Here is an 11870-nt window from a genome sequence, read left to right as displayed (position 1 = left end):
GGGCTCCTTTTCCCAATGTCCAATCCATCCCTATGGAATGTGGGCGGACCTGCCACCAACTCCTCCCTTCGAGGTGACATCCAGCCCTGTGTCCATGACTTCCTCTGGAATTATTTCCTTCTTCACGAACCAAAACTCGATCCCAAGCTGAAATTATTTCCATGGGGAGGAGAAAGGATGGGAGAGAGGGAAGTGGTTTTCCAGGAAAAATCCCGGATCCGGCAGATTTTGAGTCGCCCTCATTCTGCCACTGGAATTTTGCCGAGTTGGAGCTCATGGATCCCATGGAGCTCACAAATTCCATGGATCCCATGGATCCCATAGAATTCACAAATTCCACAGATCCCATGGATCCCACGGATCCCATGGAGCTCACAAATTCCACTTATCCCATAGAACTCATGGATCCCATGGAGTTCACGGATCCCATGGATCCCATGCCACAAATCCAGCTTGGATTCGAGGACATTCCCAGCTGGAATCTGCTGGAATGAGGTGTTGGGATAAAGGAGGACACTCCTCTTGTTTGCTTCCAATGATTTTCCAGCTTTTCCTGTCATTCCCACCTCTCCTCATGACCTTCCGTGGAGGACAGGCACGGATACAAGAAGAGCTCCCTAAATTCCATTATCTTCCCAAAAAAATCCCTCTGCCATTCAATCCAGGCCGCCTGAATTCCCAAATAATGAAATTTCCTGTCAGGATGATACGATCCAAAGTGACATTGGAGAAAGAAAGGGGGGAGGAAAAATAAGGATTAGAAAGGGAGCCAGGGAGAAAAGGGTTGTCCTGGCAACTGGCGATTCCTTCCCAGCATTCCCAGATTATTTCATGGAATGAATGTTTTCCAATTAAATTGATAAAAGGCGGAATTTAGCCGAGGGTGACCGCTTAAGCTTTGGTTGGGAAAAAAAATTCCTTCTCCAATAATTGGAATGATTTTTTTTTTTTTTTTTTTTATCATGGAAGGATTTAATCACGGCCTAGATTTGCTGGAAAAGCTAGCATTCCATCTTTTTTTTTTTTTTTTTTTTAATGGAGCCAATTTATTTTCCCTCTAAACAATCTGAGAGGAAATAGGGAATAAAGCCTAAATCAGCCTCTTGGATTAGGAAGGAACAGCTGTGAACCTCTCCCATGGAAGGATCTAATTCCAAGGTAATTATCCCGGATTTTTAACGCTCCGCTAAAATCCCAACATCAGCATTTTGGGGATTGACAGGCTGGGAATTCACGCCAAGGAGCCAAGTGGGAACCAGCAGCGCTGCCCAGCTTCTCCTCCAAGGTCAAGGATGTCAGAACATCCTTGGAAAAGCTGCCAGGATCCATAAATCTCCCTCAAATCCAACCTTTCCTCTCCGGGGAATCCGGCACGGAATGGACACGGAAAACGGCGAGGCCACACGGGCTGGGAGGGGGGTTCAGGAATAATTTTGGCAAAAGGAATTGGGTTGGAAATCCCTAAAAATCCTCCTGCTGTTGGAATACTGCTGATCCTCTCGGGATTCCAGGGTGGATCGAGCCAGAGCCTCTGGAAAGGCTGGAAAAGTGTTTGAATTCCAGGATCTCTGGAGATGAACAATCCAAAGGAAAATCCAAACATTCCAGGCTCCCTAGCAAAGCCACCCATTGGGAAAATCCTTTGGAAAACAAGGAATCCACCAGAGATGGCCACGGGACAGGAAAACTTGGGATGATGGCTCCGAGTGACTTTCCCTGGATTGAAAGGGAAATGGACCCAAGTTTTCCTTGGAAAAGCAGCTCCTCAGGGTGCTGCTGATCCAAAGAATTCCATTTGGATTGGGAAGAGCTCAGGCTGGGAGGCAGGAATTGGATGGAATCTTCATCATCCAAAGGCAACGCAGGAAAGAGAAGGGGAATTTTTCCAAGGAATGAAAAACTGAGCAGTTCCTCCCCATGCCTCATTATCCCATGTCACAAAATTCCCACTTTTTCCCAGGCTTTTCTCCCTAAATTCCAAGGTCAAAGGGATCCCCTTGTACCTCATTATTCCACCACAAAATTCCCACTTTTCTCAGGTTTTTCTCTCAAAATTCTAAGGTGAAGGACACCAATAACCTCGTCGTGCCTCATTATCCCGTGACAAAATTCCCACTTTTCCTGGGCTTTTCTCCCAAAATTCCAAGGTCAAGGGGATCCCCTTGTACCTCATTATCCCACATCACAAAATTCCCACTTTTCCTGAGATTTTTCTCCCTAAATTCCAAGGCCAAGGGGACAGCGAGGAAGAGGAGGCAGCAAACAGCACATGGGAGGCGAGCGCTGGATTTGGGATGAAAAACTCCCAAAAAAAAAAAAAAAAAAAAAAAAAAAGGAAAAACAGGATCAAGTTGGGAATTTTTTTCTCCAAGCACTATAAAAAAAAAAATCCGAAACAACTCTCTCTGGAGTAGCAGGAATTGTTTTCCCACTAAAAATTCCCGGGATGATGGGAGAAAGGAGCTTTTTTTGTGCCCTTTGCAAGGCGGTGCCCGGGAGGGATCAGTGCCATCCGTTGCCATGGGAATGATATTCCCAGGAAACGCGGCTGGAGGTGGTGAGGAAACCCCAGAGATCCATTAGCAACAGGTTGCCATGGCAACGGCTCCAAGCTCATTAATTCTTCCTTTCCTTCCCCCCCCATCCCAAAAAAAAAAAAAAAAAAAAAAAAAAAGCCCAGACCCAAAGCAACTTTTCCTGGGCGTGGGGTGGAAAAATCCGTTGGGAATTTCACAGGGAATGTGCACGAAATTCCCACTCGTGTCCCCAAATCGCCTTTGCCAGCTGGGATTTCAAATAAAATGAGGATTTTAGGGATAATTATCTTTTTTTTTGTGGCCTGGGAGCTGCTCCCAAAGGGAAAAAGGAGATTTTTGGAATGAAAAACGAGGAAAAGCAAAAAAAATTCCGTGGTTTTCTGCCCTCCTCCCCCATCCCCTCATGTCCTGCCAAGCCCCAATCCTTGGATAAATTTGTTCTCCTTGGATTCAAACTGGGAATTCCCTCATCCTAAAAAAAGCTGGGTTGGGAAAGGTGTTCCAAGAGGAGCAGGGCATGGAAAAGATGGGAAAAGGGAGATAAAGGAGGATGAGATCCAAAGTCTGGTTTGGAATTCCCTCCTGGCATTCCCAGGAAACACAAAGTGCTCCTGGAAAATCCCCTGGCTGGAGTTTTCCCAAAATTTCCAGGAAATCCGGCTGTCCTGGGGATATCCCAGTTCAGGTGGGAGAGGAATGATGGGAATTTGACTTGGAAAAGAAAGGGAAGGAAATGGATTTTGATTTTAAAAAATGGAAAATTTGCTGCTCAAACAGCAAAATTCCTGGGAATGAGGGAATGGAATTCTATTGGGAGCTGCAAAAGAGAAATTCCCTGGAAATTCCACACTCTGGGATCAGGCAGCACAGGGAATATTAAAACATTCCCATTTTTCCAGCCCAGCTGAACTTCTCTCCATCATCATCTCTTGTTCCCAACTGGAATTGAAGGGACAGCAACGCTTGATCCCTGAATTACAAAATTCCTGGGAAATTCTGTCTCTTCCACACTTTTATGCCTCTTTCAATCCCCCAAATTCCAGGCAGGATTCAATCCATGGAATTTGTGTTGAGCTCAGCTGGAAAAGAGCTTTTTCCTCACTTCCTTTTCTTCCCATTCCAAAGGTTTTCTCTCCAAATTAGAACTTTGGAATTCTAAAACCTTTCCCAAATCCACAGTCTCCCAAACCAGAGCTAAGCCCAACTCTGCTCCAAGGATTTTTCCTACAGAATTCAAGGAATTAGGCAGTGCTTGGAATATGAAATGTTCCAGAACAGTTTTATAACGATTGGGATTTGTCTCCCAGCCTGGTCTGAAACACTGGGAATGCTCTGGGATAAAAGGAATTTCCTGGGAATCAAAGAATGCTCTGGAATAAAAGGGATGCCCTGGGAATCCAGAATTTTTTTGGGATAAAAGGGATGCTCCGGGACACCTGGAAGGAAGGTGGAAAATACTCAGATCCCAAGCACTGATCCCAAAAGGCATTGCTAGAAAATCTGGGATACCTGGATCAGATCCAAAGGATTTGGGTCTAACAGTGGCACTTGAGGGGAATATTCCAGGATCTGTATTCCAAAGGCTGGGAGGAGCTGCTGGGCCACCAGTTTGGGAACTGGGATAGAGCAATTCCAGCCATTCCAAAGGGAATCAAGCCCCACCCCTTTGGTGGGAATTCCAGCATTCCTGCCGTTATCCCAAACTTCTCCAGCCCTCTGCAAACAGCATCCATGGAAATTCATGGATCTGCCAGGATATAAATCCAACCATTGAGCATTATCCCACATAATTCCACATTTATCCAGGTTTCTTCCAACCCTTCCCAGTAATATTTACAGACCGGTGAGAACTTCCATGGAAAAATCAAGTTTTTCCCAACATCCAGACTAGAGGAGCTCAGGACAGGCTCCTGGTGAAAAAACCCCAGAATTTTGGGAAAAGCTCTTGGCTTCCCAACCCTCTGGAAAGGGCAGCACATCCCAGAATTCCAGAGGAACCAACTCCACGGGATGTGCAGCCAGATCGAGCTCATCCCTCTTGGCAGCCCCGGCCCTGGAGCCTCTTTAGGGATTCTGGTCCAGCATTCCCAGGCAGACAGAATCCCAGGGATGTCTGGGGCAGCAGGAATTGTTGGCACTGGATGGCTCCGGGAGCCACGGGAAGGCGCAGAAATCCTGGAGAAGATCCAGGCAGGAGCCGGGACCAGGACACGAGCGTTCCTTGATGTTTCCCTGATTCCCAAATCTCCCTGATCCTGGCTCCCCTATTCCCAAGTTTCTCTGATTTCTGACTTTCCCTGATTCCCAGGTCTCCCTGTTCCTGACTCTCGGATTCCCAAAGCTCCCTGTTCCCCAAATCTCCCCCATTCTCCAAATTCCTGATTGTTGAGTTTCCCTGATTCCCAAATCCCCCTTTTCCCACCTCCCTGATTCCCGACTCTCAGGAAACACAGGGTTAAGCCTGGCTTAAACTCAGGCCTGAGGATCATCCAGCAGGGATGATCCTGCCTTGTTTGCTGTCGGCTCTGTCCCAAGGGAAGCTGGAGATGGATTTGGGATCCCCATCAGGCTGGGATTAAACAGCTCCATCCCACCTGAGCTGGCAGCCCTTGGAATGAGCCCAATCCCAAAGAATTCCCATTTGTGGCGCCAAATCCCACATTTTTACTTCGTGTCCCATCCTTCCCTCCCTGTCATTCCCAGTAAAGGAAGTGTCAGTTCTTCCTCCTCTCCATATCCTCGGAGACAGGAGCAGAAACCCATGGATACACCTCTGCTCTCATCCCAAATCTCCCGGGAATTCCTGGGACAGCAGGAAAATCCAAACAAACGGAGGATCAAAGAGTTTGGGTACAACGAGCTGCACACGAATCCCACGGGATTCTCTTCCCAAAACATCCCTGCTTGTCACATCCATCCACACAACATCCTCCATCCCTCGGGAATGGGGTTGATATCCCAAAAATCCGTTGGGGCTGATATCCCAAAAATCCACGCTGCAACTCCCGCTTCCAGCAAGATCTCCCAGGATTTTTCATATCCGGACAAACCTCCCCTGCCAGGATGGAGGGAAGGGACTGGGAGCAGTGACCCCGCTGGAATTCCAGCCCGGAATAGCTGCACGCACACAAAACCATCCCATTCCTCTGGAATTCCAGGGAAAAAAACCCCAGCCAAATACTGGGAGCATTGTGAGCTCACACAATTCCCATCTGTCCGTGGAAAGAGGGAAAATGAGATCCCAGAGCCGAGCGCTTCATCCGCTGCCAAATCCCTGCTCCTGCTGCAGTGCCCAGACCGGATTTTTATTCCGGGAAAAAAAAAAAAAAAAAAAAAAAAAAAAGAGGGAAAATTGTCTTTTCCAGCTGCTTTTTGTCAAAGTTTTCCAGACCGTTCCGGAGTGAGCATTCCCGGATTTCCAGGGAGGTCGGGAAGAGCCCTGGACACGGAGCTCATCACCCTCTGATTCCCCTCCCTTGCTGCTTCAGGAAAAGGATTGGAAATTCTGGAATTAACTCCTGGGTGGAATCGTGGAATAACCCTGGGCTAACTTCCCTCCGATCCCAGGCAGTGAAAAATTCTCTCTAAAGTGTCTTTTCCTTAAAATCCCAAGGATTTAGGGATTGGGGATTTAGGGATTTGCCCCAAGCAGCAGCAGCTGCTGCTTTAAGAATTAAGAGCAAAATCCGAGTTTCCAGCATCTGTGTAAATATTCGGAAAATATTCTTTGCACCGGGAATTCCAGCTTTGGAATGCTCCAGGGGATGGAATTCCAAGGGAATTAAAGGAAAACACACCTGGATGGCTTTGGATGGGCATTCCTTGGATCCCTCCTAAATTTCCAGCAGTTCGAGGAGATCCCAGACCGGGAATCAGGGGGGAAATCCAAGGAAAACTCTGAGTGGGCAGCAGGAATTCTTGGTTGCAGCAGGGATTGGGAAACAAATCCCAAATCCATGCAAAAACAAGGGGAAAATCCCAGGAAATCCCAGTTTGGCAACTGCAAACAAGAGCAATCCCCGTTGTTCCAATGGAATTATCCCACTTGGAGCTTGGAAAAGTCAGGATTTGCTTCCCAAGGGATCAGCCCGAGCCCCCCAGACACAAAGCCAAGGGAAAGGTGAGTTTAAATCAATCTAATTCCATTTTTCCATTTAAAAATTCCCCAAAAACCAGCAGAAAATCCCAGAGAAGCTGGATGGTCATTCAGGAAATATCCATGGAAAATTTGGGATCCCACAGCCCCGAATCCATCCCTAGGGATGAGCTGGAGCCTCGGATCTGCTGCATTCCCAGTTCAGCTCCTGGGATACACTGGTTCACATTTCCAAGGAATTTCCCATCCTGGAATGCTGGAAAACACACCTGGACTTATTCCACATCCCAAAATTCCAAACCAAACTCCAAAGTGGAACGGGATTTGTTGATTCCCAGAAAATTTGAGGGGAGGGAATGAAGGCAACTGGGAAAACCAGGTGGAGTCTGGTATTTCCATGGATCCATGCATCCATAAATACCATGGAAAATGGGAATTAGCTCTGAAATTAGTCTGGAATAGGGAATAAATTGAGGTTTTTTCCCAGAGATTATGAGGAACCCTCAGGAAAATCCAATGGGATGCACTGGAGGCGATTTTCCCAGGAATATCCAGCCCAAGAAAATTTAAAATAAATCAGGAGAAGAGGAAAAAGCAGCTCCAAAACCACTCTGGAATAATGGAATTCCTATTTTCTGTAGAAAAATCCTGGATTCGGGGATGCAGGGATGGATAACTCCAGAATCCATTGGCAATGAAACATGGATTAGGATAAAGGGATCCTAACAAAGCCAGGCTTGGAAGCAGATTCCCAGTGCGGTGCCTCCCATCCCTCCTTCCCATTTTCCCGATTTTCCAGAGGGAAAACCCCTTGGAGGTATCCTGGGATGGATTCCAAGCTTTCCTCCACATCAGAACCCATCCGGGGTCACATCCATGACCCAAAAATCCGGGAGATGCTTCCTTGCTAATCCCAAATATTCAAGGAAATCCCACTTGATATTCCAGGTTTCCATGGATCCACTCGGGAAAAGTCAGGGAATGACCCCGAGGGGTGACAAATCCCAAATCCCAATGGGAACCACAGCCCTGCAGGAATAAACAGATGTAGGAGATCCAATCCGAAGGGAAATAAGGAATTTTGCTCCCAGTTTTATGTGGATTTAAAAAAAAAACAAAATAAACAGGAAATTCAAAGCACGGCAAGGAAACAGAGGGAAAAATCCAGCTGGGTTTGAGGGAAAATCCCGTTTGTATCCCAGAAATGATGTTTGGGTTTTGTGTTTGCTGTGATTCCTGGTTTTGGGGTGGGATTTGGGATTGGAGGTGACCCTGGAGCTCGGGAAGAGATTCCTGAGCTCAGAAAATCCAGGAATAAACCCAGGGAATGTCACTGCACAGCAAAAGCGACACCAGAGTGTCCCTGCTCGGATTAATTAACACCTTCCTAATTAACGCTCCCACCCCGCCCCAAAATCAGCCTTTTTCCTCAAGAATTCCCAGCTGGAATATGTTAGCAACACAAACCTCTGGAAGCAGAGGGGGAGGCAGCACAGGATCCTTTCCAGGATCATTTTTCCAGGTCCTTCTCAGCATTCCCGACGGCAGAGGCGCCGTAAAAAACCCCCAAAGTGCAGCTCCTCCATCTGCCCCGTCCCCTTTTCCCGCGGATGCCTCCGGCTGGGAATGTTTCCCGGGAATGCTCCCGGCTCCGTAAGCTGATCCTGCCCCACCTGTCCCCTCCAGAACCCGGCTCCAGCTTTTTTTAGCCACCCCAAATCCTCCCAGTGACCCCTTCCCGCTTCAGCTCCGCGCAAACCTCGGGTTTTTTGGGAAGATTCCCACCTGCTCTCAGCCACGGGGCTGGGATAGCTCCGATTCCTGAAAATATCTGGGAGGTTCTTGGGAAATCTGGGGTTGGAAAGGGAGATTCCCACGGGATTTTTTTTTTGGGGTGGAAGCACAGTTGGAAATTTGGGTGCCTCATCCAAAGGCAGCTCCATTCTGGGAGCATCCCACGGGATTGGAGCTGCTGGAAATTGGACCCTGGAGCTGGAATTTCACAGGAGGAGAATTCCCAAAGCAGCAACCACGGGGAGAGGGGGGAGTCCGGGATAGCTCAGATTCCCACAAATATCTGGAGTGACTGGAAACTCTTGGAAAACGTGGGGTGGAAAGGGAGATTCCCCTTTCCAAGGGGATTTATGGGATGGAAGCACAGTTGGAAATTTGGGTGCCTCATCTAAAGGCAAATCCATTCCTGGCTCATCCCGAGGAGCTGCTGGAAATTCCTGCACCTGGAATTTCACCGGAGGAGAATTCCCAAACCAGCAAAGGCAGGGAAAAGAGAGATCTGGGAATTGGAGGGCACGGAACGAGACCTTTCCCTCTTCCCACCAAATAAATCCCAGTGGGAGCAAGGACAACTTCCCTGGAAAAAAAAGAACAACAAAAAAACCTCATCCAAGGTGAGCACCTCGGGAAGATCCGAGGATTTTGGGAGCATTCCCGGTCTCATCCCTCCCTTCCATAAATCCTAAAGAAAACCCAACACTTTTTTTCCTGGTTTATGGATTCGTGCTTCGGGAAGGGCGGGAAGAGAATCCAAACCCACACAACCAGAAATTCCCTCTGTGGGATCTTTTCCCGCTGGGAAAATTTCCCAGGAATTCCAGCTCTCAGTGCACTGATCCAGCCGTGTTCCTCCTCCAATCCCCCTCATCCAGCTGCTTCCCAATTGTCCCAATCCAGCGGATTTTTCCAGGTGCCTCTGGTCCAACACACTCAGACCCAGATCCTGCAGCTCTTCCCGAAAAATTTAATTGAAGGATTGGGTTGTGGAGACTGGGAAAATGGGAATAAATCCCAGCAAGGAGCTCATCCCTCCTGTGACACCTCAGGAGCTTTGCTTTGCTGCCATCCAAGCACACCAGCACTGAAACCCGGGAATTTTATGGAATTCCTGCTCCCTTGTTAATAATCCATCCCCATTTCCAGCTGATGTTTTGTTGGATGGGGAAGTTCAGGGATGGCTCCGCTGGGAATTCCCGACAGGAAAATCCAAGCCCAGCCTGAGCACACCTGAACCCTCTCCCCCAAAAAACCTGTCTTGGAATTCTCCTGCTGCCAGAGGAGATTTTGGGAATGCCAAACCCAAAGATTCCTCCCCCATCAAATCCAAAGGAAACTTTTCCTCCCACAGACTCCTGAAGTTTTCCAACACCAGCACCTGGATTAGGGAATAAATCCATCCTGACTCACTCCTGGCTGTGACAACACAGTGCCCTTCCCAAGGCCAGCTCCATCCCATTTTTCTTATGGAATTTTCATTCCATGGAATATTTAAAAGTCAGCTCCTCCTTTCCACCCTTGCATGTCGGAGTTCCCCCCTCAGGGCTGGAAATCCCAATGGCAGCTGCCCCAATTCCTGTTTTTTCAGCATCCAGGCTCTCAGGAATGCCGGAATGAGCACCCAGGATGGCTCTGGTGATGTAAGGCCTGGCTTAAGCAGCAAGGAGCACTTTAGGAAGAGGAATTTAAACCCAGCTTTGCTGCAAGCAGAGACTTCACCCAACAAGAGCAGAGCCAAGAAATCAGCTGGGGCCAAGGAGCTCCATTTTCCAGAGCAAAGGAATCGGGAAAGGGATTTTTCCCGACTAAATCCAACCCTTAATAAATCCCTGAGTGTTTTTACTAATTACTACAGAAACCAAAGTTGGTCAACATTCTGTACAGAACAAAAGGAGCCCCAAATCCATAAAAACTGTGGGATTTTTCCCTCGGATTATTCCCACAGCTCCCAGCCCGAGGCAGCATTCCCGGGAGGAATGTGCAATTCCTGCTGGGCTGGGCGCTGGGGAGAACAAGGGGTTTGTGCGGGGAGCTGAGGCAGATCAATAATCAGCTTATTAATAAATCATGGGGTTAATTAATAAATAACGGGGAGAGAGGCAGGCGGGCATGGGGGGGCAGGGAAAAGCAGGAATTCTCTCCACACAATGCCCGTGGCTAAAAGCTCACTTCCCAAAGATTCCCGGCACAGCCTGACAACTCTCGCTCGCACCCAGCATTCCGGGGAAAATTCCATCTCCTGGATGTCACGAGCCAGAGGAAAACGCTGCTGGATGATTATTTAACATTCCTAAAGCCGGGAAAGGACACCGGGAACGGCGGAGATTTAAGGGATTCACTGTTCCCTTCCTTGCCTGCAAGTTGCAGCAGAACAAAAGCGGAGGGGACTTTTGGGGAATGTGCCTTTCCCAGAGCAACTCCAGCTCCATTTTTCCACGTCGGGAAAGCTCCCGTGCACTCGCGGCTCTTATATAAAACAGCGGAGGGGCTGATCCCCCCCGGCATTCCAATAAAATCAAGGTCGCCTTTGGAATTCCGATGATTCCCGTCCCAGCGAGCCGCGAGTGGAGTTGAGGATTATTTTTTTTTTTCCCCTCCCAGCTGGGAATTTTTGGGGAGGGGCAGCGGCTCCGCACCCCCCGGAGCGGCTCCGTCCTGCCCGTCCCGGACACTCGCACGGAGCCGCTGCGGGACCTTGGCGTGTCCGCACCACGGGGGACACTGGGGGACACTGGGGGACATCGGGGACACGCTCCCCGCTGCCACAAATCCCCCTCTCCGAGCCGGCTTTGGGGACACACCGAGGACGCGCCGCTGGCTCCGTGGCATCCCCGGGCGCTGCCGGCAGCGGGGACGCGCAGCTCCGCCGGGATGCTCCGGCCACGGGGAGGGTCCCGGGGGGTGTCGCGGTGTCCCGGGGGGTGTCGCGAGGGAAAGGATATGGATTACAGACCAGCCTGAGGCACCAGCTGCGCGGGCGGGTGGTTTGCTTGAGGCAGAAGAAGGCGGTGGGTGCCAGCGCCGGGTAAGGCACCTGCTCCTCCTCCTCGGAGCCCAGCTCGGCGGGCGGCTCTCGGCCGGGGGAGCCGCTGCTGGAGCCGGAGCCGCTGCCGGAGCCGCTGCCGGAGCCGCTGCCGGCATCCTCGAGCGGCCGCTCGGCGGGGCGGCGCGGCGCTGGCAGAGCCGTGATGGGCACCCGCACCTCGGCCGGGTGCGGCGGCTCTCGGCTCTCGCCGGCGCTCATGGTCGCGGCCAGCGGCACCTGCGGGGCGAGGGCAGCGGGTCAGGGCCGGGCCCCCCTCCCCGCTGCTCGCCCGCTGCTCCCGGGGATGCTCCGCCGGGTCCCGGCGCTCTCCAGCCACAACAAAGGCGGGCGGGGGGAGGTCGAGCCTCCGCCCGGGCGCGGCCGCTCCCGCCTCCCCCGCCCCGGCGAGCTGGGGGTGTCC

The 11870-nt window shown here is 50.2% G+C and overlaps 1 protein-coding gene across 1 annotated transcript; it reads right to left on the bottom strand.

The window, feature by feature from the left end:
- Positions 1 to 9251: 9251 nt before the first annotated feature.
- Positions 9252 to 11668, bottom strand: LOC148221869 (uncharacterized). Its single transcript, XM_088174375.1, has 2 exons — positions 11119 to 11668; positions 9252 to 9343 (listed from the first exon to the last, which is right to left on the bottom strand). Exons 1-2 carry the CDS (start codon positions 11666 to 11668, stop codon positions 9252 to 9254), a joined length of 642 nt encoding a protein of 213 aa, XP_088030501.1.
- Between the last annotated feature and the right edge of the window lie 202 nt (positions 11669 to 11870).

The sequence above is a fragment of the Sturnus vulgaris genome, chromosome 16 (assembly GCF_052056855.1).
Source record: "Sturnus vulgaris isolate bStuVul1 chromosome 16, bStuVul1.hap1, whole genome shotgun sequence".
NCBI lineage: Eukaryota > Metazoa > Chordata > Aves > Passeriformes > Sturnidae > Sturnus > Sturnus vulgaris.
This window is presented reverse-complemented; position numbering and strand designations above follow the sequence as displayed.